The following is a 27,874-nucleotide window of genomic DNA, read 5'->3' as shown; positions in this document are numbered from 1 at the left end:
ACAGAGCCATCCCGACATCCCTTCTCTTGTTCTGTGTAGCTGAAGCTGACGCCAAACTGACAAAAGCGGTTCTGTCAAGTTGGCAGGAACACATCGAATGTGCTGCGGGCTACGTGCCAGGCCTGATGGTCTTTCTCCTAGTTTTTACCTTCTGTTGTTTGAGTGCCATGGAACCCAGGGCACGCCTCTAACTGCACAATCTCCTTCTCGTTGATGTGGGTTGGGGAGGTGACATCCCGACCCAGGTTATAGTGTCCCCATCAGCTTACAGTGACCCTACCTCCTAGATCATTACATCGCCGCCACATGTTGCAAAATGGAGATGTTTTAATTTTGTGCACCTTCCAGCACTGACTGGATTTTTCTACAAAAAAAAAAAAAAAAGAAGAAGAAGAAGAAGAAAGGAAGAAAGGAAGGAAAGAAAATAATGCCTTTTCCTCTTTCTTCGTTAGTTATGCCCACTTACTTATCATGACATGATTGCACAGGTGAGCCTGGGTTTAATTATTTCTTGTTCGTAAGCATTAATCACCAATTTTCTGAGAAAAGGACTGATGTCCTAGCTGCTTCCAGTAATAGCCAGTGACGACGGCATGTTCCCGGGTCACCGTGAATTCTCTCGTATTTCTGGACACTGATGGGAAAGGAGGAGGCGTCCCTTTGTCCCCTTTGGGTCTCTCGCCATGCTCTGCGAGGGTCCGTATCTGTGTGGGTGGCACCCATGACTCTCTTCAGGATTCATAACCTATCATGACGGCTCACGGACTGAAGAAAGGACACACTCGAGACCACCATTTAGTATGAAGCAGATAAGGGAATAACACACTGCAGAATGCAAGCTGGGGGAGGGGACTGCCCCAGGAATGTCTGTCTGTCCCTGTGGAGGTTGGACTTATTGATATATTGGGATGTCTATCAACACAGAGGTTCCTGGAGCTTCCTTATCCAGAGACTTTGGTGGGGGTCTCAGCACTTAGGGGTGACTGGTTCTATCACTGGCCATGAAGTTTTTTTTTTTTTTTTTTTTTGATTCTTTTTTTTTTCGGAGCTGGGGACCGAACCCAGGGCCTTGCGCTTCCTAGGCAAGCGCTCTACCACTGAGCTAAATCCCCAACCCTGGCCATGAAGTTTGAACCCCACCTTCAGCCTCATCTCTTCCCTGTAGAAGGGCCTGGGTTAATGTTCTGACCCTCTAGTCACATGCCCGGGATATCTTCTGGGCTAGCCTAGCCTGAGCCACCTCAAAGTGTACATCAGAGATGGATGAAGGAGTTCACATAGAAGTCAACTCCTTGGGATGCTGCAATTCTACGCTTAAAAGCGGCACGGGGGCCAGGCATGGTCCTCAGTGCACCAGAGCAAGCGTAGGCAGAAAAGGCTCAACCTTACTTGGGGATTCGAAGGGCTTAGACCTTGTGTATCTGTGCAGTTAAAGCCTTGGGGTGAAGACTCCCTGGGCATCTGGCAAAGCTAAGGCAAGAGATCTCAACCAGCATTTGGGGTGCGTAAAATGTTAATGCAGGGCTGTTCACTGAGCCTCACTGCCGCCATCTTCAGGAGTCCACTTCAACTTGCTTATTAGTGAACATCACAGAGGGGCCTGCTGACTATTGATCTTCACTCTCGGACGAGGGGTGGGCTGGGAAGGTTATGGGACCCTCACCTGAGTTATCTAACAACTGGTCCCAACCAGCTATTGGTTATTCTGCCCTGACTGCCCGTAGTCTCTGGGAGTGACTAGAGGATACAGGTGGAAAGATGAGGGGAAGGGTTCCCTTTGTGCGACTCGGGTGGGTGGGTGGGGGGCGGGCAGCCATCATCCTAACTGGGTGCAGACATTCAAAGGCCCCCACGCTCCTACCTGTAACCCCTCACCTGTGAGCAGGTAGGCTCAAACAACTCCTTGGCTCCTCAGGGAAGATAGAAAAGGCACCTCGGTTTCTCCTGGGACCTTAAGAGGGTTAAGATGTTGTTTATGTTTCCCCAAGAGAAAGGGTTTTAACAGAAGAGGTGGAGGGAGGGGGGTTAGCTGGTGACTGGGTGGGACATCTCTGTATCCACAGGGACAGAGAAAGAGAGACAGAGATGCAGTGGAAGTCTCTGAGGGCTAGTTGGGACTGACAGAAATGAAAGGCTAGGGAGGGGATTTACCTTGGTGACACAGGAGCTGACTGGGGAGACTAGCAGAGTGGGAGGCAAGAAAAAAAAACCCCACACAGAATACAGAACCAGAATACATCGAGCTGCATAGGGGTGGGAGGGTGGGGGTAAGTGTATCAGAAGGAGGTCACTTACACAGAGCAGGGCCCCCGAGATGTGAGACCCTGGGTGAGGGTGGGGGAAATCTCATGTCTTGATTTCAAGCAGGAAGGAGACTGGTGGGAGCCATCCAGAGAGGACTGGACCCAGGCTCCCTTCTATAACACGAGCGAGCAGAGTCTTTGCCAGATGTCTCTAGAAGCTTCTTCCAGCATTTTCCCTCCAGAGCTGAATGCACTCTCTTAGTACACCCCACCCACCACAGGGTAGATCTGAGCTCCACAGCTTCCTGGAGTCTGTACTACCTGGAGAGAGAGAGAGAGAGTGGGAGGAGGAGCTTCAAGAAGGGCATCGTGCACATGTGGCCCATACATCTACAGCCATCCAATTAGACAAGATGGATGAAGCAAAGAAGTGCAGGCCGACAGGAGCCGGATGTAGATCGCTCCTGAGAGACACAGCCAGAATACAGCAAATACAGAGGCGAATGCCAGCAGCAAACCACTGAACTGAGAATAGGACCCCCGTTGAAGGAATCAGAGAAAGAACTGGAAGAGCTTGAAGGGGCTCGAGACGCCATATGTACAACAATGCCAAGCAACCAGAGCTTCCAGGGACTAAGCCACTACCTAAAGACTATACATGGACTGACCCTGGACTCTGACCTCATAGGTAGCAATGAATATCCTAGTAAGAGCACCAGTGGAAGGGGAAGCCCTGGGTCCTGCTAAGACTGAACCCCCAGTGAACTAGATTGTTGGGGGGAGGGTGGCAAAGGGGGGAGGATGGGGAGGGGAACACCCATAAGGAAGGGGGGGAGGGGGATGTTTGCCCGGAAACCAGGAAAGGGAATAACACTCGAAATGTATATAAGAAATACTCAAGTTAATAAAAAAAAAAAAAAAAGAAGGGCATCGTGGTGCATGCCCTTAATTCCAGCGGGGACGGGGAGATCTCTGTGAGTTAAGGCCAGTCTGGACTACATAGTGAGTTCCAGGACAGCCAGAGCTACAGAGAGAGACCCTGTCTCCAGAAAAGAATCGGAAAAACATATTTGGGAAAGTGTGATCAGAGACAAACTGTTAACTTCAGTTTTGGCTAATGTGGGCTGGCCCCGTAGGTGAAGGCAGGGACACACCTCTGAGGTATGGGGGTCTCACCAGGGACAAACTTTCTCTCACCTGAAGACACAACACCGTGTCTCAGGGTTTGTTTGTTTGATTGTTTGTTTTTTGTTTTGTTTTGTTTCTGGGAAACAAAACAGTTTCCATCCTGGGACATCCTCCGGTGCACAACACAGCCCTCTCAACTTGTCCCCAGATGTCAACAGTGCTGAGGAAGGGCAGAAGGGAGAATGGAGTGCTTGCCTGTGGGAGGGTAGAATGGCGGGCTGGGCTCAATTGTATGTTGTGTGTAGGGCGAAGCTCTCACCCGGAGAAGACAGGACTTTGCTTGGTAGCCACTTTCAAAGTTACAAGTGGCCATGTAACAATTATAGGTTTTTAACGTGTGAGAACGTGACCATGAAACTTCTAAGCTAATCCCATGTCCCCCTCGCTATTTTTTTCTCTCTGTTGCGTGGATTTGTATGCATGTTTGCCTGTGTGTTGTATGAATTTGTATATATGTTTGCGTGTGTGCACATGCATATGTTTGCAGGTTTGAGGCCCCAAGGTGCGATCAGGAATCATCCTCAGTCACTACTTCACTTTAGCTATTCAGCCAGGGTCTGTTAATCAAACCCAGAGCTAGTTGAGCTAGCCAGCTTGCTCTTGGGATTCCATGGATTCAGCCTTCCGAGGCTGGAATCCCAGGCAGGCTGCCACACCCACCCTGCCTCCCAATCCGGGACTCTCAGCTATCAGTTCTTTTCCCCATCTTCCTCTTGGGTGAAGCTGCAAGGTTCAGGCACACCATTGGGTTCAGGGCCACTTGTTGCTAAAAATAGGCCAAAGAGCTAGACCGAGTGGTACCCTTACTTCCAGGGGATAATTGACAGTGTCTGCTGTCATTTAGACTGGGGACATGGATGGTACTGCCACAGAGGCGCACCACCTAGACAAAAGACAAATGCCTTGGCATGGCCACAAGATCCCTCTTGGAGAGACCAGATCCCATCGTGTCACTTGTCTCTGGATCTCTAGGTTCCTGGGAAAGATATGTGTGTGTGTGTGTGTGTGTGTGTGTGTGTGTGTGTGTGTGTGTGTGTGTGTGTAGTGACCTACTGAACTCCTGGAGTCCAGTTCTCAGTTCTTTTTGGGGCTCAGCAATTCTAAACTAGTACACTAAGAAAGCCTTGACTGGAATCTGTGAAGGGGCCACCTATGTTCTTTAGAGCGGTCTTACTGGTACTTTCCACGGCTGCACGGGGCTTTTTGGCTCCACTTGGAAACAGGAGGAGGACAGCCACTCCTTTGCTTCTTTGGCTAGAAGATGCCAACACCAGCGGTCACCTCCTCCCACATCACCTGTGGGATCTGCTGGATCCAGGATCACAGGCCTAAAGAAAGGTTAGATAATGTGAGAGGGTTGTTATCAAGGCCCCTGACCTCAGCCTTCAGGGTTGCATTAATGATACAATATATCTTGGCTGCCTAGGTCAAATAATTTGAAACTACTCGGGAGTCCAAGTTACTTCTACATTTGAAGAACACCCCTCCCCCCAACGTTGTGATTTACCCGGGACAGCAAAGTATTCAGTGGCCACCTCACCCAACTAGAAGGTGTCACACAATGCAGTGTTGCTAAGTAGTTGCTAAGTTGTAAAGTTGCTGGGGGGTTGGGGTGGGGATAGGCTGGAGAAAGTGTGCGCATGTGCAAGCAAGCCCAGAGTTCCTGCTCTTTTTTTTTTTTTAAAAGATTTTATTTATTCATTTTATTTATGACGAGTACACTGTCACTGTCTTCAGACACACCAGAGGAGTGTATCACATCTCATTACAGATGGTTGTGAGACACTATGTGGTTGCTGGGATTTGAACTCATGACCTGTGGAAGAGCAGTCAGTGCTCTTAACCGCTGAGCCATCTCTCCAGCCCCGAGTTCCTGCTCTTAATGTTCTTATTTCTTCCCTTTGCTGTTTTATCTTCCCCCTCCTCTTTTCTCTTTCTTCTTTCACCTTTGTTTCTTGCTTACGGTATCTAGTACACACTCTGAGGACCCCCTCCCTTTATTTTAATAATTTTGGGGGGACAGTTTGCTATGTGGACAATCCTATCCTCCTGGTGTACGCCTTTAATCCCAGCAGGGGCAAGCAGATCTCTGTGAATTGGAGATGATCTTGGTTTACAGAGTGGGTTCCAGGGCAGCTGGGCTAAAACTGTAAAGAGACCCTGTCTTAAACAAACAAACATATAAGCCAACGAATGGATGGATAACAAAACAAAACGACAACAACAAAATCTTCCACCTTTCAGCCTCGGAAATGCCGGGACTGTGGCAGGTACCACCCTGCCTGGCTTTGTTCTTTTAGCTCTGAAAGATAAAGCCAGATCTGGCTAGATGACAGGGGCTGGATAAACCGTAAAGGAGCTTGCTGCCAAGTCAATGACCACGATCTCTTAGACCCACAGACCCACGTGGTGGGAGGAAAGAACTGACTCTGGAAAGTTGTCCGTTGATTTACTGTGGTGTGCGCACGCTTGCGTGCATGGGGGTGGGTTGGGGGCTGGGAATGGCAGAGCTGTTTCTCAGGAATATTTTGCCATCTCAGACCCCCTCTTCCATTGTCTAGCACACATATTTCCATGTGGAAGAACCAGGAAAGCAGTGCGAGCGCCCTCTGCCGGCTGGATGCTTCGGCATCTCTCCTGGGTGGCAAGCCCCTCCCACTCCCGTGGTTGAGCTTTCTCAGTTTCACGCTGGGCATGAACAAGACCCCCCGGGGAGAAGAATCTAGGTCATGGAAGAAATAGTGTGGAAGGGAATCGAGTTAATTCAGAAGGGGGAGGGAGAGTAGGCACCTCTTTTTCTGGATCTGGGTCAGTAGGAACTTCCTCATGTGATCCTCCTCAAAGTTGTAATTGACTGTCCAGAAGACGCAGAGCTGCCGGTATCTTATGACCAAGTCCAGGACGGTCCGGAAGCCTTCAGCAGTGTCGAAGCCATCTGTGCCACTGCCATGCTCCCACGCATACACGGTGAGCAGCTCCAGTGCGTACTTTGGAGGCAAAGATGCTTTTGGCTTCATCTTCCTTTCACACTGGTGGGGAGAGAAAGTGAGGATGTCAGATGACCTTGGCGAGGCAGAGGAGCCCAGTGTGTGTCCTGGATTGCCTGGGTTGCAGTAGAGGCAACTGGGTTATGACACGAAACTTGGAAGAAAGGAGACACTGAGTTCTAGGTAGGCCTGATAGACGTAGCAGCAGGCAGTGTGGTGCACGCAGTGGTCTGCCTTTGGGCTTTGTAACTGCTGGCTGATGGGACCCTCTGTTTGCTAGTTATGGGCCCTTCGATGTGGATCGCCACATCAGAGGGGGGGCGGGGCTTGAGGAAGTCACGTGATCCCCCACCCTGCCCACTAGCCCTCTGCTTTCCACGGTGGCTCCCGTTTCAGAGGGCAGCTTCATCCTGCCTTCTGAGAGAGAGAGAGAGAGAGAGAGAGAGAGAGAGAGAGAGAGAGCATGGCGAGTACACAGCAGTACTGGCAAACTGTGGTGCACAACTCTAACTTCCATTCATGCTCGTCAGGAGAGAACTTGGCTGAGGCCAAATTCCTTGGCCAACATGAGGTCAGAGATCGCCACGCATTGCTTTGCGCTAGGAGGCCCAATAGGCCTGACCCAGAAGATATCATTGGCAGAGGACAAGGAAAAGATCCATGGGTAAGCGAACAGCAGATTCCCGAAAGAGGCCCGGCCTCTTTCACAGAAGGATTTTACACTTGGTAAAGCCTGTGCCTCAGTTTAGCAAGGGCTGGCTGACCTGTTTGTACCAGTGCTTGATCAGGCGGATCAGACCCTTGAGTTTGGTGGGCCTGGTTTCAATGAAGTCTCTCTGTAGCTCTGTAAAACAGACTGAAAACTCCCCTCCTTTGAGGCTGTCCTGTGAGGCATACAGCTCAATGAGCTTCTTGTAGGCTTTGAGCCTGGAGGTGTAGTCAGACCGCAGCTGACCTAACGTGGAAGGAAAATGTCTGTTAGATCATATGAATATAGTGAACAACAGAGTAAAAAAAAAAAAACATGTTTTTTTTTTTGTTTTTTTTTTTTGAGACAGGATCTCATGTAGCCCAAGATGGCACTGAACTTCCTAGGTAGCCAAAGAGGATCTTGAATTTCTGATCCTCTTGCCTCTACCTTCCAAATGCTGAGATTGCAACTGTGCACCACCATGCCCAGTTTAAACGATACAGGGGGATTGTAACCAGGTCTTGGGTATGCGAGACACTCTACCAATGAATCTATGGCCACAGTTCTCAAAACTGGTTTTTAAAAATTTTATTTTCATTGATGCGTGTGTGCATGTGTGCCTGTGTGTGTGCATTCATGTATACCTGTGTACCTGTGTGTGTGTGCATGCATGTGTACCTGTGTACCTCTGTGTGTGTGCATGTGTCCCGTGTGCCTATGCATGTGTGTGCATGCATGTGTACCTATGTGTGTGTGTGCACTCATGTGTCCTGTGTGCCTATGTGTGTGTACATGTGTCCTATGTGCACACATGCATAAGTGCAAGTGACTGCAGGCCAGAAGAGGGGTATCAGGTCCCCTGGAGCTGGAGTTACAGGATGTGAGCCACTGGAGTTTAGCGCTGGGAACCGAACTTAGTTCCTCCAAAGAACTCCTCAGCCTCTGAAGCCATCCTGGTTTTTTGGACAAATGTAATTTCACTGGAGGGAATTCAGTTCAATGGGGGAATTTCCCTTGAACCATGTACCTATATTTGAACTACTGATGGCTGTCCAAGATACAGACAGTAATGACTGTGGGCCTGGAGGGCACCGTGGGTTTACAGAAGCACACACATCTGTGATAACCCACGAGGGCAGCCCCTGGCCACTGTGGCTGATTAATCTTGTGATAACTGAGACAAGATGAAGAAGATTTGGCCACAGCCACATCTCAAGTTTCCAGTGGATTCAGAACTCAGATCTAGATGGTTCTCACTGTTGGAGAAAGTCTGAGCTCAAGCTTGCACACTCTGTCCCTGAGGCAGCTTTAGTCCACTTCTCTCATTTGTGTGTGTGTGTGTGTGTGTGTGAATAAAGTTTTATTGGGATAAAGTTGACCACATTTATGAATCTCTCGTGGTATGGCTAGTTTCACATTGAAACGGCAGAGTTGGGAAAACTGTGCTCTTCCAAGGTGAAAAGATTTGCTGTGGTGCTGTACTAGTGAGCTTTCTGTCAACACAGACCTAGACACACCTGGGAAGAGGGAATCTCAACTGAAGAAGTAACTCCATCAGACTGGTCTATGGCCATGTCTTATGAAACCTCAAGTACAGAACTGCCTCCATCAGACTAGACTATGGGCATATCTGTGAAACCTCAAGCACAGAACTGTCTCCATCAGACTAGACTATGGGCGTGTCTATATGGAACCTCAAGTACAGAACTGCCTCCATCAGACTAGACTATGGGCATGTCTGTGAAACCTCAAGTACAGAACTGCCTCCATTAGATTAGTCTATGGCCATGTCTGTGGGACATTTTTCTTAACTGATGAATGATGGGGAAAGGCCTAGGCCATTCACTGTGGGTGGTGCTGCTTCTGGGCAGGTAGCCCTGAGCTGTATAAGAAAGCAGGCTGAGTGATCTAGAGAGAGCCAACCAGTAAACAGCACCTCTCCCTGGCCTCTGCTTCAGTTCCCTGCCTCTAGGTTCCAGCCCTGATGGAACCCATGTAAGATGAACAAAATTCTTGGGGCTGGGGATTTAGCTCAGTGGTAGAGCGCTTACCTAGGAAGCGCAAGGCCCTGGGTTCGGTCCCCAGCTCCAAAAAAAAAAAAAAAAAAAAATCTTTCCTCCCCAAGTTGATTTGGTTAGTGTTTTAGCAACAGAAGCCAAACCAGGACAGCTGCCCTTTCAAAAGCACACAGACAAACAGACAAAAGTGCCCTGACCCCCATTCTATACAGTCCTGTTTCTTTTCTGAGAGAAATCGAGACAGCTGGGTGGGGGCTGGGGGTCAATCCCAGTGTCCTGAGCATTCAGGCAAGTACTCTGCCCCCGAGCTACAGCCCTAGCCCCACATAATGGGCATGGGTCTTACTTTATTTTGTGGCTCTTGCATTGAACACAACATCTTACACATGCGAAGCAAATGCTTTACCCCTGATTATACCCCATTCCCAAGGACCACTCAGGTGGAGGATACTAGAGGCCTCATAATTCTGATATAGAAAATATGGTTAGCAGCTTGGCCTTCGTGTGAGCATGAGTATACGCATGAGTGAGTGAGTGAGTGAGTGAGTGAGAGAGACAGAGACAGACAGACACACGCACACACATGCACACACACACACACACACACAGAGAGAGAGAGAGAGAGAGAGAGAGAGAGAGAGAGAGAGAGAGAGAGAGAATGAGAGCATGAGAAAGCCCAGAGTCATCTGAGAAGTTATTATGGGAGGACCCAGCCCACTGTGGGCGGCACCATCCTCTTGACATGTGGTCCTGGGGTGACCACCTGTTAGCTAAGCATAAGTCTATGAGCCAGGCAGCATTCTCCTGTGGTTTCCACTTCTGTGTCCTGCCTTGAGTTTCTGCCCTGAACTTCCTTCATGATGGTTCTCCATGATGGACTGAGATCCGGAACAGTAAACCAAACAAGCCCGTTCTTCCTCTAAGTCGCTTTGTGACTATGGGTATGTGTGCTTGTCTGTGCATGCCCATGCAGAGGCCAGAGGAGGAGGCTGGGGTTCTGCGGTATCACCCTTCACTGTTTCCCATTGAGACAGGCTCTCCCACTGAACCTAGAGCTTTCTGATTCTGCTAGACCTTCTCTGCCTCCACACCTCCCCTTCATCTGCACACCATAGCCTGTAGTTGAGCCTGTCTTTTTATATATTGGTGCTGGGGGATAAAACTCAGATCTCCACAACTGAATGACAAACACAGCACAGAGACATCTCCCCAGCCTACCCTGAGGCCTTTTATTCACCCATATCTCTGTAGCTCTCACCCGTAAATGGGACTTTTAAGAAGTTTTTTTTTCCTTTTCTTTTTTTCGGAGCTGGGGACTGAACCCAGGGCCTTGCGCTTGCTAGGCAAGCGCTCTACCACTGAGCTAAATCCCCAACCCCTTAAGAAGTTTTGTCTGCACCAATTTCCTGTTTCTTGTTTCACAAAGTCTGGGCCCATTCTATTTTAGTCTCTTCTCCATGGAAGAAATGAAGGGATATTATCTATGTTACGTATCTAACTCTGCATGGGCCACCCCCGACTCACCACAAAGAATGGAGCCTATAGCTCCTAGAGGCTATCATGAGAATAAAATTGCATGGAGGTGCATTGTAGCCATGCACCTGCTGGGTTAGCATCAGTAGACAGATACAGCCCATCACCCAACTCCAGATTCTGGAAGGAGCCCTTCAGAATCTTCCTTCCAGAATTTTCTCAGGAGCTAGGGTCTGGGCACTCTTACCTAGTGCATCATAGGCGGGAAGGACATCGAACTCCACACTTTGCTTGAGACTCTTGGATTCCAGGGTAAAACTCAGCACCCTGGGGGCCATCCATTTGGAAATATCAAACTTCACCCCTAAATTAAAGGCCTTCTGGCAGGCTTCTAACTGCTTTCGGATCTCCTGGACGTACTGGGAGCGTTCAGTTTCTAGGGAGTCATAACTATCCAGTGAGCTGAGGAACACTACGATGTCAGCATCTGATCTCTGCTGCAGAGCTGTGCCTTTGGCAGTGGATCCTCCCTAGGAAGGGAAAGGAAAGTGAGGCACCGCTTCCCTTTATCCTTGTTTTCCTGGCACCCACACACTGGACTCGAGGAAGGGCCAATACTTACCTTGATGATCTTCAGGACTTTGATGTCAGAATTCTGGAAGCAGGTCTCTTTTAAGAATGAACAGATAATGTCAACAGCTCTTTTGATTTGGTTTAGGAAGACCTTGTCAGGTTGGAGGAAGTCTTTGATGAACTTGTCCAGGCAGTGGCTTGGGGTGATGAAAAATGGCATGGGCTGGGGAGGAGAGAACATTGGTGGACTCTCACAGGAGCCACCACAAAAGTCACTTCCATCCCACTGCCAACCTGCTTCCAGCTGTGGGCAGAGACCTTCTTGTCTCTGGAGTTAGCACTGATGCACCCAGAGAATACTCTTGAGATCCCGGACAAAAATCCTAACACACACACACACACACACTCATACACATTCATACGCACACATACACACACACACCACACACACCACACTCATACACACTCATACATACACATACACACACACCACACACCCCTCACACACACACCACACACACGCACACACATATACACACACATACCCCTCACACACACCACACACATACACCCCTCACACACCACCCCCCCACCCCCCCACACACTCATACACACTCATATACACACATACACACACACCACACACACCCCTCACACACACCACACACACACAAACACACACACACACACACACACACACACACACATACCCTAATCCCAACAGAAATCTCCTGGTTCCTCATGGGCTATTTGCGAGAGACCTGGATCCTTCTAAGGGGTTTGTGGAGTGCAGACATGTGGAGGTGTCCTGGGCCAGCACAAGGAGGTCTCCAAAAGGCAGGTGGGAGATTAAGCTTGAACAAGTAAAGGTGAAGACAGAAGCAGAGAAGCGGGGACTCAAGGATGATGGACTAATAGTATTGAAGATGGATGAAAGAACCAGGACACGAGGGCAGCCTTGAGAAGCTTAACTAGGGAAGGAGATCTTGAGGATATCTCCATTTCAGCTCTGCAAGACTGCTTGAATTACCCACTGCCAGAACGTTAAGATTATGAATTTAGGGTACATGTATTTTAAACGGAAGAGCAGAGGAAGAGAGGTCTAAGCTTCCTGGAGAGCACTGGTGGAGGATGATACAGTCACCCACAGGACAGGAGGGGCTCTCAGCTCCCTCCTCAGTCTAAGATGATCTTGGTACCCCTAGATGTTGTGACCCTTAGCCACAGCATCTTTGGAATCTTCCTCTCCCACAGCTCAGATGGTGTAAAGGAAAGGTGTGAGTGTACCTGTGTCATATGAGAGCGTACACACGGGAGTGAACACACACTCGAGGGCACGTAGGAATACGAGACATGAGTGCCCCGCGTGCATGTGAGCGTGCGCACTGCGTATGCACGTCCATGTGCCTGCAAGCTCAAGCGAGTGGCAGCACAGGTGCACGCACACCCGTGACGCCGTGATGCGCCTCGGGTGCAAAGATGGGTGTTCGCATGTGTGCAGTGGAAATTTCTGGTTGTTTCACGTGACACAGACTTGTGCGATGTCTTGCTGAGGCGAAGCTCGCGGGAGGACGCGGGATATTTGGAGAGAGGATAAGTAAGACTTAACGGACAGTGACGGAGCACTTCCATAGCTAGCTGGGCCTCGTTGGTCTCGAGTCTTTGCTTTGATAAAAGAGGCACAGCAGAGAACTCCTGGCATCCCAGCTGGTCCTGGTTGCTTCTGATGACTCACACCGATTCGGCGGAGGCCTGGCTGTTTCTGCTGGATCATGCATGTTTGGTATCCTGACACTACTAAACTGGACTGCTGGTATCCTGACAATGGAGGTTAAAACTGCCCCAAAGAACTACTTCTAAACAGGTCCATATCCCTTTGTCCTATTTACAATCTCCCTGCCATTGCATGGTTAAAAGGAGGGTGTGTGACAAAATGTTACAAAACCCTTATCAACGTGGTTTAAAAAAATCTAAGCCTACATTTGTGAGTATGCATGTTTATGTGTGTGAGTACATGTATGTAAGCTGGAAATGCTCATTCCCTCCTGTATGTTGGTTGCTGAGCCTGGACGTGAAGCAGCTGTTGAGAGACAAGTGACATCATAGCCCGGAAGGGGTCAGGCTGGTGAGACAGCAGCAGGGTGCTCAAAAGGTGCACTAGGGACTACAGAGATGTCCAGGGCTCTGTCTGCTTTGTCAGAGGACCCAGGTTTGATTCCCAGCACCTGGGTGGTGGCTCACAACTGCCTGTAAACTCCAGTTCCAGGGGATCTGATGCCCTCTTCTGGCTTCTGTGGGTACTACACAAATATGGCACAAAACATACACTCAGGCACACTGTAATGTGAAAACAATTTTTAAAAGGTGGGGTAGGAGGGAAACGAGAGCTGAGCATATCATGTGCCTATGGGTTGGAATGGGGGTCTAGGGGGTGCTCCTGGGGGTGTCAGAATATGAACATGGTGCATATGCGTCTTATATTTCGACGGTACACGGACCTAAATTTTGCCTCTGACCACAGCCTGGTGGTTGTGGGAGTGAAGCACCCTCAAGCAGCCTGTGTGACACTCGGTCACCATCATAGTGATGAGTGTGAGTGGGCACACGTGCAGATGTCACCCAGCCAACAAGGGCAAGTTGCTGTGTGTGAAACCCGCCCAGGCATTGTCCATCCCTTTTGGCAACGATAGATTTTTGAAAGCTTGGATGGAGATGGTGGGAAGGGATCATCCAGTCCCTACCTTAGGATGCCAGGGAGGTTGTCACAAGGAAGTAAAAGACTCCAGTGAAACTGGAGCCTGGGGTTGGGGACATAAGAGCCGTTGTGGAGTCTAACTGGGGAGTGACCCCACCCTCAGGCTCTGTGTCCTTCTGTCCATCCCAGATGACTGCATCGTAGTTACTGACTCCTCTGCAGATGGAAAGGGGACCCTGCCTCCCACACTTTGGAAATGAGCTTGTCCCTTGTCCGTGAGGGCGCGTGCGTGCTCCACTGGCACACTTGCCCCTCTTCCAAGGTTAGCAAAGTAGACTTTGAACAGACTCAGCTGGTCTAACTTAGGGGTGCACTGACATCTTCCTCTGACAGATTTCCTCTGTTTTGCTGCTGGCTCATAACCATGGCCTGGGCTTCAGGGTTTGCTAGAGTGTCACACAGGGTGTGGCTTCTCTGTGCTTCTAGGAGGCTCTGCCTCTTCTCCTCCCTCCTCTCTTCCCTCTCCTCCCTCGCCACCTCCCCATCTCCAGATATCACTCCTGTTGAAGTAAATTCATCACTTTTCTGGGGTGGGAGGAGAACCCAATTTCTCTGCCCCCCCTTTCTACCTGACACTCATCCTGTGGCCTCTAAGAGTTGGTTGAGTTATGTCCCAAAATATATTGGGGATTGGGTCTATAGTACCTATGACCATGACCTAATAGAAAATGGGGCTAATTAGGGAAGTCGTCATAACCGATGGACGAACAAGCAGGCATACAGGGTAGAGTGTGGCAGTGGAGGGAAAGGTAGTGTCATGGTTTGAATATGCCTTGGCCCAGGGAATGGCACTATTAGGAGGTGTGGACCTGTTGGAGTGGGTGTGTCACTGTTGGCGTGGCCTTTAAGACCTCCATCCTAGCTGCCTGGAAGTCAGTCCTCCACTAGCAGCCTCCAGATGAAGATGTAGAACTCTCAGCTCCATCCCGCCTGGATGCTGCCCTGCCTCCCATCTTGATGATGATGGACTGAACCTCTGAACCTGTAAGCCAGCCCCAATTAAATGCCATCCTTGTAAGAGTGGCCTTGGTCATGGCGTCTTTTCACAGCAGGAAAACCCTAACTAAGACAGGCAGGGTGATGGTGTCACAGGGAAAGGTGGGGTGGTGATGATGTCACAAGCCAAGCCAGGGATCGCTGCTGTCCCCTTGAACCTCCAGGGAGAGCCCAGCGCTCTCCATTTCTTGTCATTGAAACTCTGGCATCCAGAACAGTGAGTGAATAAATTACTGTTGCTTTAAGCTACACTGACCGTGTGACTGTGTCACAGAGGTCATGCACAGGAAGCCAAGACACACTCTCAGATCAGTGTTGGGAGGTTCCTCCTTCCAACATGGAAACCCTCTTACCAGAACATCCCAACATGGTTTGTGTGGCTTATTCAGTCTGAGAGAGTTCAGCCACTCCTGAGCCTCTTCTGCCAGTAGCTGCCAGAACCTGTCATCTTTGCCCACATTGTTGGTTGGGTCGGTTGGATCCAAGATGACCGGTCTAGAAATTTTATTAGATGAGGAAAAAAAAAATCAGGGCTGGGTTTAGCAGCACACGTCTTTAATCCCAACACTTGGGAGGCAGAGGCAGGCGGGTCTCTGTGAGTTCAAGACCAGCCTGGTCTACAGAGTGAGTTCCGGGTTAGCCAGGGCTACATAGTAAGATCCTATTTCCCTCTCCCTCTGCCCCCACAAGACAGGAATCTGGGACTGGGAAGATAGCTTGGCAACTAAGAGTGCTTAGTGCACAACCATAAGGACCAGAGTTTTGGGACCCAACACCCATATAACAACATGGGTGTCCTTTAACCCTGGCTTTGAGGGGTTGGGTAGAGACAGTAGGATCTCTGGGGCTTGCTGGCTTCCAGCCTTGTTGGAAAAACACAGGAACTCAGGTTGAGGAAGAGAGATCCTGCCTCAGGGGGGATAGACGGAGAGCACTTGATACCCTCTTCTGGTCTCTATGTGCAAAGCGGCACACACCCACTTCTGCACTCACACAGACACACAAATAAATCTTATTGGAAAGAGAGGGATTGGGCTGGGGGATGGGTCAGCGGGTGAAGTACCTGCTTCACAAACAGGCCCCGAGTCCCCAAGACTCACACAAAAAGCCAGACATTGGTGTGAGTTTGTAATCCCAGCAGAGACAGGTGGGTCTGGGGACTCCCTGGTCAGCCGGTCTAGCCTATTGGCTATTGAACATCAGTTGGGAGGCCCTGACTCAAAACATAAGGTAGAAGGGCTGGGGAGAGCCTTCAGTGATTAAGAGCACTGACTGCTCTTCTAGAGGACCCAGGTTCAGTCTGAGAACCCAAAGTAACCCATCTGTAACTAGAGACCCAGGGAATCTGACTCCCTCTTTTGGCCTTCATAGGCACTGCATGTGTGTGGTTCACCAACACAGGGAAAGCACCCCCCCCCCCCCCCAGTAAATGAATCTTTAAACACAGTGGAGAGTGAAGCACAGACATGAGGAGACACCTGATGCTAGCCCCTGGTCTCCACATGCATCTGTATACATACATCACATACATACATACAGACTCATAGGTTTGCATGCACCCGTGTGTGGTGGGGGAAGCTGGCAGCCTAGACTCTGAATGAAGGCTATGGCCTCCCTAAGCTGCTGAGATATCCGCGGTACTCGGCACATACTGACTCCTCACCTTGTGTTTTTCAGAGACATTAGATCCCTCTGTTCCTTGCTGTGAACTCCTTTTCCTCTCCCAGCTCCCTCCTCCTGCCACCCATTGGTGGACAAAACCCGACCATGAGTTGGAACATGAAGTGCATTAGCTGAGTCTCCTCTGAGAGCAGATCCTCGGGTTCCCCCTGGCTCCCAGCAAGGGTTCAGAATTCGCTCTCAGTGGGGCCCTAGCCTGCGCAGCGGGAGAGATCTGGGGAAGCTGGGTACCTTGGGGAGTTGAGCTGGTGCAGAAGGTTGTTCCGGACTGTCTCATCCTCAAAGTTGTAATTGTCTAACCAGTAGACACACAGGTTTGTCGGCTGACTGATGAGTTGCAGCACAGTCCTGATACCTTGCGTGATGTCAAAGTCTTTAGTCTGGCAGCCCTGTTCCCAGGCATACACAGTAAGCAGCTCCAGTGCATATAGCAATGGCGGAGGTGAGGGTATTATCCACTTATCCTGCAACTGGGGCAAAAGACAAGACCATCAGGAAGCCAGAGTCAGCATCCCCCACACGTGGAAGTCAAGTTGTCTGTACCGTTCCAAACCGATGAAGGTGTGGAAGGAACCTCTGGAATGCTAACACTGCTTACTCGGAGTTTGTGTGTGTGAGTGTGTGTGTGTGTGTGTGTGTGTGTGTGAATGTGTATGTGAGTGTGTGAATGTGTGTGTGTATGTGTGAATGTGTATGACTGTGTGTGTGAGTGTGTGACTATGTGACAGCACATGTGTGTGTGAGAGAGAGTGTGTGAATGTGTGAGTGTGTGTGGGTGTCTGTGTGTGTGAGTGTGTGAATGTGTGTGTGAATATGTGTGTGAGCGTGTGAATGTGTGGCTGTGTGTGTATGTATGTGTGAATGTGTGTGACTGTGTGGTGAGTGTGTGACTATGTGACAGCACATGTGTGTGTGAGAGAGAGTGTGTGAATGTGTGAGTGTGTGTGTGTCTGTGTGTGAGTGTGTGAATGTGTGTGTGAATATGTGTGTGAGCGTGTGAATGTGTGGCTGTGTGTGTGTATGTGTGAATGTGTGTGACTGTGTGGTGAGTATGTGACTATGTGACAGCACATGTGTGTGTGTGAGAGAGAGAGTGTGTGAATGTGTGAGTGTGGGTGTGTGTGTGATGGTAAACATAGGTGTCTGTGAATATGTGTGTGCATGTGCATGAGTGTGTGGTGTGTGTGCATGTGAAGATGTGTGACTGTGTGACTGTGAGAATGTGTGACAATGTGTGCGTGTCTGTGTGAGAGGGTATAAATGTGTGAGTGAGTGTGTAGTGTGCAATTGCAAATGTGCGCGTGCATGAGTGCGTGGGTGTGAACATGTGTGACTTTTTGAGTGTGAGTGTATGTGAATGGGAGAATGTAAAGTGGGTGTGTATGTGCATGAGTGTGAGTGGATATGTGTGGGACCATGAAAGGCAGCCTTGTTCCTGGTTGAGCTAAGGCTTGAAAACCTGGAGACCCTAAAGGGATGGTAGGAGTTTCACCTGTTCCTGGGCACCAGGCCTCTGTCATTAGCTGCAGTACCCACTCCACCTTGCCCAAATTTGTGGCTATCAGTCACATAAGAGCAATGCCTCAAGCCCCTCCACATGTAGAAGACATGGCCTGTGGTCATGTAGGCTCAAGACAGATCTCCCTTTTAATGACATAGCCAAAGGCCTGGAGGCTTAGCCAATAAACTTTCCTTCCTAGACACTCCTCCCTGCGAAAGGTATTTAATCTCAGGCTCATCCTGAGAAGGGAGATACAGTTTTACTCATCCATTTTCTGTCATGACAATAAATGCCTTAAAACCATGAACTGCCTCTTTTCATCAGGATCCGCCATGGGGAGCCATGGAGAAGGCCTTCACCTGTAGAGACAGTGTCTAATCTCCTGTAGCAGGACTCTGTGCCCCCAGCCATCGCTGCCACCAAGCCAAGCCCAAGCAAAGCCAATGACTCTCACCGTGGGACCAGCCAGAGCTCCTCCTCTTTCCTCCTCAGCCCTAGGCTAGATCCAGCTTAGGGGCCCCCACCCAGTTCTCATCTCTTCAGCAGCATCCCAGCGGTGCCTGGATGCCCAAGAGCCTAGCAGGCCTGGGGACCCCTGAGTCAGCTCCAGCTTTCCTGCACCTCAGACTGAGCTTCCCCATCCCTGGAACAGTGTCCAGCGGCCTCCCACCTGGCAACAGCATGGGGTAAGCGTGGTCAACTTCCCACTTCCTGCCTTCCTGAGCAGCTAAGCCCTATAGTAGAGCAGACACGGGACCCCCCCTAAGCCTACAGATATGTGAGTATGAAAACGTGTGTGTGTGTGATTGCATCATGTGTTAGTGTGCAAGTGTGTGCATGTGATTGTGTCAGCATGTGTGTGAGGGTGAAGGTGAGTGTCAGTGTGTGAATATATGAGTGTGTGCAGGTATGTGAGCGTGTGTGTGTGTGAGAGAGAGAAAGAGAGAGACAGAGAGAGACAGAGAGACAGAGACAGAGAGACAAAGACAGAGACACAGAGAGAAACAGAGACACAGAGACAGAGAGACAGAGAGAGATAGAGAGACAGAGACAGAGAGAGACACAGAGAGAGACACAGAGAGACACAGAGAGAGACAGAGAGACAGAGAGAGAAGGCCAGAGATCAAGAGGTCAAGGACAAGTCTCTCTTTCAGTCATTCTCCACCTGGGACAGCGTTTCTCCCTGAACCTGGAGTTCACTGAGTGCCTCCAGTAGCTGACCAGTGAGCCCAGGGAATCCAGGGGATCTGCCTGTGTCTACACTGGAGTTGCAGGTGCAGTTACCCTTCTGGCTATACACTGGTAGTGGGAAATCCTCACTTGGGTCCTCGGGCTTAGCTCTCCAGCCTCTGGAAGAGTGGTTTAAAAGGTCCGTTTGGCACTCTATGGAAGCTAAATAAACACTCTCCAGTATGTTTCATGTAGAGTCCATTTGTGTACACATAGACTTGTACGTACATACATGTTGTCCGGAGGTCTGTCTGAGAACTTGGCAATTCTGCGGAGTCACCCAAGGAAAAGTTGACGTTCACAAAAGATAAAGTGGAGAACACCCATGACAATCCAATTCATAGAGAAATGACCCAAAGGCTCAACCCATCAGAGAAGAGAGACACGGCTATATTACCTCAACAGAATACAAGGGGAGGAAAAGTTACTGCTGTGTGATGACATGGCACAAAATTGGAGTTAAGTCAAACACCACGTGTGATGTGATCCATCTACAGTGTTTATAATAAGGGAGGGCCAGCAAGAGAGCTCAGTGAGGAAAGGTGCTTGCCACCAAGCCTGTTGAACTGAGTTCAATTCCCAGGACCAATACAGTGGAAGGAGAAAACCCACTCCTGTAAGCTGTCCTCTGACCTCCACACACGTACTATACCCACTCCCCTTGTGTGGTGACTGATACTGGAATTTTAAAAATATGTTTAAAATATTTAAATTTTTATTTTATCGTATGTGTATGGGTATTTTGTTTGCATGTTCTGGTACCTGCATAACCTGGAGGTGTTAGATCTCTCTGGAGTGAAAGTTGGTTGTGGGATGCATGATGTGGGTGCTGGGAATCCAACCGGGTCCTCTGGGAGACCAGCATGTGCCCCCTCTCTCTCTTTCTTAAAATATTTATTTATTTATTTAATATATGTCAATACACTGTCACTCTCTTTAGACACAGAAGAGGGCATCAGATCCCATTACAGATGGTTGTGAGCCACCATGTGGTTGCTGGGAATTGAACTCAGGACCTCTGGAAGAGCAGTCAGTGCTCTTAACTGCTGAACCATCTCTCCAGCTTCAGAACTTTTTTTTTTTTTCAGAGCTGGGGACCTAACCCAGGGCCTTGTGCTTCCTAGGCAAGCGCTCTACCACTGAGCTAAATCCCCAACCCCCCCCCTTTTTTTTTAAAAGAAGAGTCTTACTATACAGTTAGGATTAGCCGGGTGTCTTCTCTTCTAGAGTGCTGGGACCACAGTCAGGCAGCCACCATGTCCTTGGGTTGAGAAAATAATATTCTATTCTGGTTTGTGGCTGAAGAAGAGATCAAATCAAGTCAAGGTATGTCGCTAAGATGTGTCGAAATGTCCTTGCTGTGAACAATCTCAATAGAGAGGTGATGCAGTAGGACGTGGTGGCTTTGGTCCCAGTACTTGGGAGGCGGAAGCAGGGGAAGGTGGATCTCTGAATTTGAGGCCAGCCTGGTCTACAGAGCGAGTTCCAAGCCAGACTGAGACCCTCTTTAAAACAAGGCAACAGCGTACATTACCTGTTTATACCAGTGCTTGACCAATAGAATCAAATCCTTCAGTCTCCCGGGATATTTCTCGAAAAACCTCTGCTGCAGTGTGGTGAAGCAGTCTGAGAATTCCCCAGGTGATGCTTTTACTTGATCCATGGATCTTTTGAGATTCTGATAGACCTGGGCGCTGGGATTCTCACTGATGCCTGATGGGGAAAAAGCAGCAGGAAGGCTCAGCACGAGTTGGGAAGATCGCCTATTGCCTGATCTGCAAGAGGGCAGCTAGCTCTTTGGGAAGGTTAACGGTGGGGATATTCTCCTTGATAGGTAATAAAGGCTAAAATGAAGTCAGGGTGTGTGTGTGTGTGGGGTGTGTGTGTGTGTGTGTGTGTGTGTGTGTGTGTGTGTGTTTGCATTCGCACATGCATGCGCACTCACCCAAGACAGAATCAGCGAGGCCACACAGCATGAGGCAGTAAATTACACATGAGAAATAAAGGCCTCAGATTAATACCAAAACCAAATATTTGTGCACAACTACATATGTCTTTGTCACAGAGTGACTTCTACTGATCCCTCTTACATAGACTTGGGTACCTCGAGGTGACAGGAGCTGGGAAGGGGAGAGGTGCAGGAACCAATTAGTTTCTATACTTGCTCGCTGAGTGCTGCTGTTTATAAATATATTTAGGTACCCAGCTTTGGTCAAGGAACCATATGGACTCCCCAGCATGTCCCCAAGGTACTAGGCACATGCCCTTAGCATTTATTGACTGGTGACTATATACCAGACATAGTTGAAGTCCTTTATGCAACAATGTAACACATAAGTCTTATAAACCTCACAGGGGGCACGACTACCACAACTATAGAAACCATGGCAACAGCAGTCTACCTGACCTGGTAGAGACAAGTAGACCAGGTTGGTTGGCCTTTTATTTCGTAAAGGAAGAGGTTTCGGAGGCCCCCCTCTAGGGTCTTATTTTCTCAGCAATGTTTATTGCGTTCTTGTAATTGAGTCTTATTTTGGAAGATGCAAATCTATCGCCATCTGGTGGCATCATTCAGTACTACATGTGGAGAGTTCATTTTTCTCAGCATCTTCCTTGATTGGGTCAAGGCAGCAGAGGGTGGGCTGGGCTGGACTCCTACTACCAGGGCTCTGTGTAGGAGAAGAGAGAACCCAGAATTTCCTGCAGTCCTTTCAAGGCAGGCACGCAATTACAACTAAACGAACCTGTTAGCTGGTTGCTCTGATCTTAGATTTGGTGACAAGTGATCCATGGGGTCATGTGTCAGTCACTTTTCTGGTTGGAAGGGAGGTGTCTTTCTTATGGCTCACTGTTAGAGCATATAGCCATCATGGTAGGGAAGATATAGCTGCAGGAGATGACGCTGCATGATCTAAGCAAACACAGACTGCAAGTAGGGTTGGAAGCAGGGTGGGCTTACCACCCTCAAGGCTCACTTCCCAGTCCCCCACTTCCTGTCTACACTCTCTCAAATGAGTGCCACAAGCTGGGACCAAGTGTTCAAATACATGATCCTATAGGGACATTTCACCTTCAAACCCTAAGATAAGAAGGGCCCAGGGATGCTGCCTTTCTGGGACTGCCATCATGTGGGTGTATGAACATCTCCATCTTGTCAGAAAATGGTCAGGTGGGGGCTATTTAAGGGCCCAGTAACCCAGAAGCTTCTCAGAATTGTGGACAGCGAAGGGGCCCTCAGCTCAGAGGTCCTAGGCTGCCAGTCTAGTGGAGTCCCCTGTTGGCAGAATAGCCATGATACATTCCTGTGCTTGTTTTCCCATTTGTCTATCTGTCCATCCCTACATCCATACACTTTCCATATGTCCACACATCCATCTACCCATCCATCCTTTCATGAATGCATGCATGCATCCATCCATCCATTTTCCACCTGTTCACATATGCTTCCATCCATCCTCATACACATATATCTATCCCTCTATCCATCCATCCACACACATACACACCTAGTAGGACCCAGCTACCCACCTGTCCACTTTCTTTCCTGCCATCTGTTCATTTGCCCATCACTCATCCGCCCTCTCACCTATAAAAACTCCCCTTCAGGTTCAAGAGTTTTGAACGTTGTATTCAAAATAAATGAGGTAGAACGAAGTTCTAGACAGAGTACACCTAGGGAAGGAGGCTCTTGTCTCTTGGGGGTTGTGATGAGAACGGACCCCAGAGGTTCATTAGGTTTGCACACTTAGTCCCCAGTTGAATTGTTTGGGAAGGATTAGGAGGTGTGTCCTTGTTGGAGGAGGTGTGCTGCTGGAGGTGGGGCTTTGAAGTGTCAGAAGCCCATGCCAGGCCCAGTGTCTTCTCTCTCTTTCTGCCATCGGTATATGGATCAGGATATGAACCTTTCAACTACTGCTCCAACAGTATGCCTGTCTGTCTCCCACCATGATGGTAAGGGACTAACCCTTGGAAACTCAAAGCCAACCCTTAGTTAAATGCTTCTTTTTATAAGAGTTGTCTTGGTCATAGTATCTCTTCATGGCCATCAACCAATGTCTAAGATAAGAATGTACAAGCCCCATTTTGGAAACAGCCTCAGCCCATGGGACACCAGTGGCCTCCCAGGACTCCCAGAACACTCCCCCCCCCAAGTCCCCAGATCACTCACACAGAGGATTGAAGGTTGGAAGCAACTGCAAGAGTATACTCTGCCCTGGTATAGACACTTGTACTTCAAGGAGGCTAAGTTTACGTTTTACTGACTTCTTGTATTTCTCATGGCTTTTCAGCCGTTGTTCAATCAAGTCAAGGAGCTTATCTTGGTATTTCTTCTGGTCTTGGAACTGTTTGAAGAGACCGGTGAAGAGAACAAGTGTACCATCGGAGCAGTCTCTTAGGACTGTTTTCCGACCATAGGAGCCACCCTGCAGGGAATGGAGGGGCAGTTGTGAGATCTAGACCTTCCATAGCTCCAGGTAGTGATATTCCTTTTTCTTTCATCTTCTTTCTTTTTTATTTAAAGATTTATTTATTTATTGTATTCAAGTACACTGTCACTGTTTTCAGACACACCCAGAAGAGGGCACCAGATTCCATTACAGATGGTTGTGAGCCGCCATGTGGGCTGCTGGAAGTTGAACTCAGAACCTCTAGAAGGCCAGTTAGTGCTCTTAACCACTGAGCCATCTCTCCAGCCCATGACATTTTTACATCAAGTAAAATCCCCCAAATGTCACTGTCATTTTAAAGTCAGGTTGCCAGCACCAATTTGTCTCCATGTTTTGTATGCTAGCTCTAAACTGGAGTCAACTCGAAGGGCAATAAGATGAACAAATAACACAGCAGAATACCATGCAGGCATGTAAATAGATACAGTGGAGTACTATGCAGGCATGAAAAATAGATACAATGGAGTACTATGCAGGCATGAAAATAGATACAGTGGAGTACTATGCAGATATGAAAATAGATACACGAACAAAATTCTCACAAATGTGGAATCAAAGACACTATACAGCAAAGCCCAAATGCATGTAGTCAGTCCCTGGCAATTTACTGAGCACTGATCAAAGCCATCCCTGTGCATAGAGCACTGCATGCTTTACAACATCACAACACTGTGAATTGGAGTCTTGGCTGACCTCATCCTGCAGATCTGGACACTGAGGCGCAGAGAGGTAAAGCACCCTGCCAGAGTCACGCAGTCAGGTGCAGGAAGAGCTGGCAGTAGCCTGGGCTTCTACACTGTGTGTCCTCAGAGGAAAGCCTTTGAAGTGCAATCTACGGGGCCTCGTGTGGAACATTGCTTAGCACCACCACCAGTGGGGACATCGAACTTTCTTGGAATCCAGAGCCCTGAGCCCCAACCCTGAGCCTCACCTTAACCACTTTCAGCACATCGATCATCACCTCACTGCACAGCAGGTCAGAGATGGCATCCACAGCCTGGTCTATCTGCTTCAGAGATTCTTCATCGGGTTTGAGGTTTGCCTGGATATATTCTTCTAGCTTCTGGGATGGTACAGAGGACACCTCGGTCTGACTCAGACATTTTTCATCTGGTTCAAGGTTTACCTGGACAGACTTTTCTAGCTTCTGCACTGGCATGGGGGGCACCCCCAAAGACCCACTGGATGACCAGCCAGGCATCCAGTTTCCCATAGTTGCTAGCTGGGCTTGTGAATGACAGAGGCAGAGCACTGTAGCTCAGGTCCTGGGGCTTCTGTCCTGCACTCGGGATTCTAGAAAGAGGAAATCAAGTCCAAAGCCCCACCCCCTACACAGCCAAGCCTGAGCTTAGGAAATCGAAACTCAAGTGCCCAGCAGCTGGTGTGTGTGTGTGTGTGTGTGTGTGTGTGTGTGTGTGTGTGTGTTTCCAGCTGACTGGTCACTCCTAAGGACACCCCGGCTTAAACTTAAAGCCTCTAGAGCCTCAGGGGATACCTACACAGAGGCCAGTGTTTGCGTCCTTCAGTGTAGGACTGTCTTCTTGGTGCCTCCACCTATAGCTAGGAGAAGCCTGTCCCCCCAACAAAAAAAAATCATTTGGCAGAAATCTGGGTGGCTAAAAGCTAAGCTAATTTGATTTTATTGAGGGTAGAGTCTGTCCATTAATGTAATGTCCTTTCCTACATTTACAGTGGCCGGAGCATTCGGTGACGACAGGGCAGACAGAAGGAGCTCAGAGAAGGCACTGACTTGCTCAAAGATGCACAGCAAGTCACAGGTGCCCTGACAGTCAGTTGTAGGCTTCCTTTTTGCCTTTGGGAGAACACAGGGCCCCGAAGGGTCAAGAATAGCCTACACACACACACACACACACACACACACACACACACACACACACACACACACACAGTGTTAACAAGTAAAATATTTAAAAATTAAAAACAAGGAGAAAGTTCACCAATTCAACACAATTATTTTGAGTTAGCATCGAGACAGAGCCTCGCTCTCTAGCCCAAACTGGCCTTAAACGGGTAATCCCCCTGCCTCAGCCTCTCATAAACTACTATGTAGAGCATCCTCTTCCAGAGCAGGATGGCACATTGTGTGTGGCTGTCCTATGTGACAGACGGAACCTTACTGGGAAAGGCACCATGACTTTGTATTGGGAAGTCACCTTGGATGGAGTCCAACGGAAGCACAGAGTTCTTGTAGCAGCTCTGAGGGACCCTGCCTCAGCCTCCTGAGTGCTTGGAGTTGAATGCATGCATCATCTCACCAAGCCTTTGCTATGCCTTGCTTGGCCTCCTCCCCAGGGCTGTGGCCTGAATCAAGCTCAACTGTATCATTCCATCATCACTGTGGGGGCTGCTCTGGGAGACTGGGGGGGTCAATAAGGCCTCTCTTTCTTCTGCTCTGATGGCCATCACCTCTCTCCTCACTCTGGCTCACAGTCACCCCAATTTTGGAGCCATTTTGACAAGAGAGCTCAGAGTCTGTGTAGTGGGGACAAGGGCTAGCATTAGACCTGAGGAGAAAAAACCATTCTCATTACTTCCTGGCTAAATCCAGTGCACAAGGGGACAGGCCAGATGAAGCCTTCCCCTAATTTGGGGTTTTCAGAGAGCAGCTCCTCATTGGTTTTTGAGGTCCCTTTTATGGGGAAGGGTTAGGGTTGATAGAAAACATCTGTTGAGTTAATTGGCTGTTAGCACTGGGACAGAAACGGGTGGCGGGGCAGGGCTCAAAGCTGCCTGTGGGGTAGGTAAGTGCAAGAAGACATCACATGGGAATTATCGTGGGTGTTCAGGAGTTTAGCAAGGCAAAGGGGTGGGTAGAAATCCTGGGCTTACAAGTTTGGCTTAGGTTGAAAACATGGTTTGTAGGATACATTAGGGTTAGGAAAACAAACTTCTTATAAGATGTGGAGACTTAGTAACAATGTATCACAATGTGGCTAAGGTACGGCGACTTAATAACAATGTATCACAGTGTGGCTCTTAACTACCACCTGTATCCTTGTTTTTTTCACACTAGGATGCTAGGCGGTTGCCCCATCTGCTGCCAGTCCCCATGGAAAAACCGGTCTCGGCTGGTCACATCAGTCTAGAACAGCGGTTTTCAATCTGTGGGTCTCTGCCCCTCTGGGACCAAAGAATGCCTTCTTCACAGGGGTCACTGAAGATTATCTGAAAATGGTAAGACCATTACTGAGATACCTCTCTTCTGTCTCCAAGTGTGTCGACCCATCTGCAGATAACACCACCTGAGAGTACCCTGAACTGTATTAGGAAGGTTGAGAACTACTGGTCTAGAGCTCTGAGAATAGCAGCCACCAGGAGACATAACACGGGGTCTGGTTCGAATCCTCACTGAGTTGACGAGGCAAGATGAGGTTGGGACCAACCCTAGTGGGGTCTTGATGTTGCCTGGAGCCAAGAGCAGGAGGCACAAGTGGCGGCAGAGAGGGGACGTGGGAAACCCTTGACCGCTCACTCAGGCTAAGCTGAGGAGACAGGAATGCATTGCAAAGACCAAGGTATTAGGAAGGCTCTGCTCTTCCAGCAGTCCTACATCCCTGTTGGTTTGTCCCCAGCAGTGGTCCAGGCAGAGCCTGGTTGTCTGAGATGCTCCTAGTGGGAGACGGGTCTTCACAGACTCCTTTCTCTGATTCCTGTCACTAGGGATGGATCAGTACCACGTCCACTTCTCAGGTGGTTCATCTGGAAGATCCCGCTATGGCCACACTGCCCCTAGCATCTGCCACTTGCTTTCTATGTCTCCGGGTTGAGACATTCATAGGATATGTCTCCCTGTCCTCTACTCTCCAGCCACTAGCTGTCACTTACACACTAGGGGATTGGAGGCTTTTTCCCATGTAAGACAGACAAGTAGACGTTTGCCCTGGAAAAGTCCTGGTATCACTCTGGTCCTGGTGGGGAATCAGGGAATGAGGGACAAACACTATCCAAAATCCACCCATAGTGTGGCGAAAAGTGAAAGTGAGAATTCTTGTTGGAAAGGGCTTGTAAACCCATTCCTTCTTGTCCCCCTCAGGACCCCTGTTTGCACTGCATTTGGGAACAACAGACAT

The 27,874-nt window shown here is 49.1% G+C and overlaps 1 protein-coding gene across 3 annotated transcripts; it reads right to left on the bottom strand.

The window, feature by feature from the left end:
- Window positions 1–369: 369 nt before the first annotated feature.
- On the bottom strand, window positions 370–27,838 carry Oas2 (2'-5' oligoadenylate synthetase 2). Of its 3 annotated transcripts, XR_005491653.2 has the most exons (12): window positions 24,715–27,838; window positions 23,504–23,759; window positions 20,870–21,048; window positions 16,836–17,074; window positions 15,278–15,419; window positions 11,223–11,396; window positions 10,848–11,130; window positions 7,183–7,373; window positions 6,222–6,460; window positions 4,606–4,759; window positions 2,296–2,564; window positions 370–1,951 (listed from the first exon to the last, which is right to left on the bottom strand). XR_005491653.2 is itself a non-coding variant. In NM_001009715.1 (11 exon segments), coding segments are annotated over 11 exon segments (2,202 nt in total). In that variant the 5' UTR covers window positions 24,997–25,036; the 3' UTR covers window positions 2,470–2,501.
- Window positions 27,839–27,874: the final 36 nt, after the last annotated feature.

Source organism: Rattus norvegicus, chromosome 12, assembly GCF_036323735.1.
Source record: "Rattus norvegicus strain BN/NHsdMcwi chromosome 12, GRCr8, whole genome shotgun sequence".
Lineage (NCBI taxonomy): Eukaryota > Metazoa > Chordata > Mammalia > Rodentia > Muridae > Rattus > Rattus norvegicus.
This window is presented reverse-complemented; position numbering and strand designations above follow the sequence as displayed.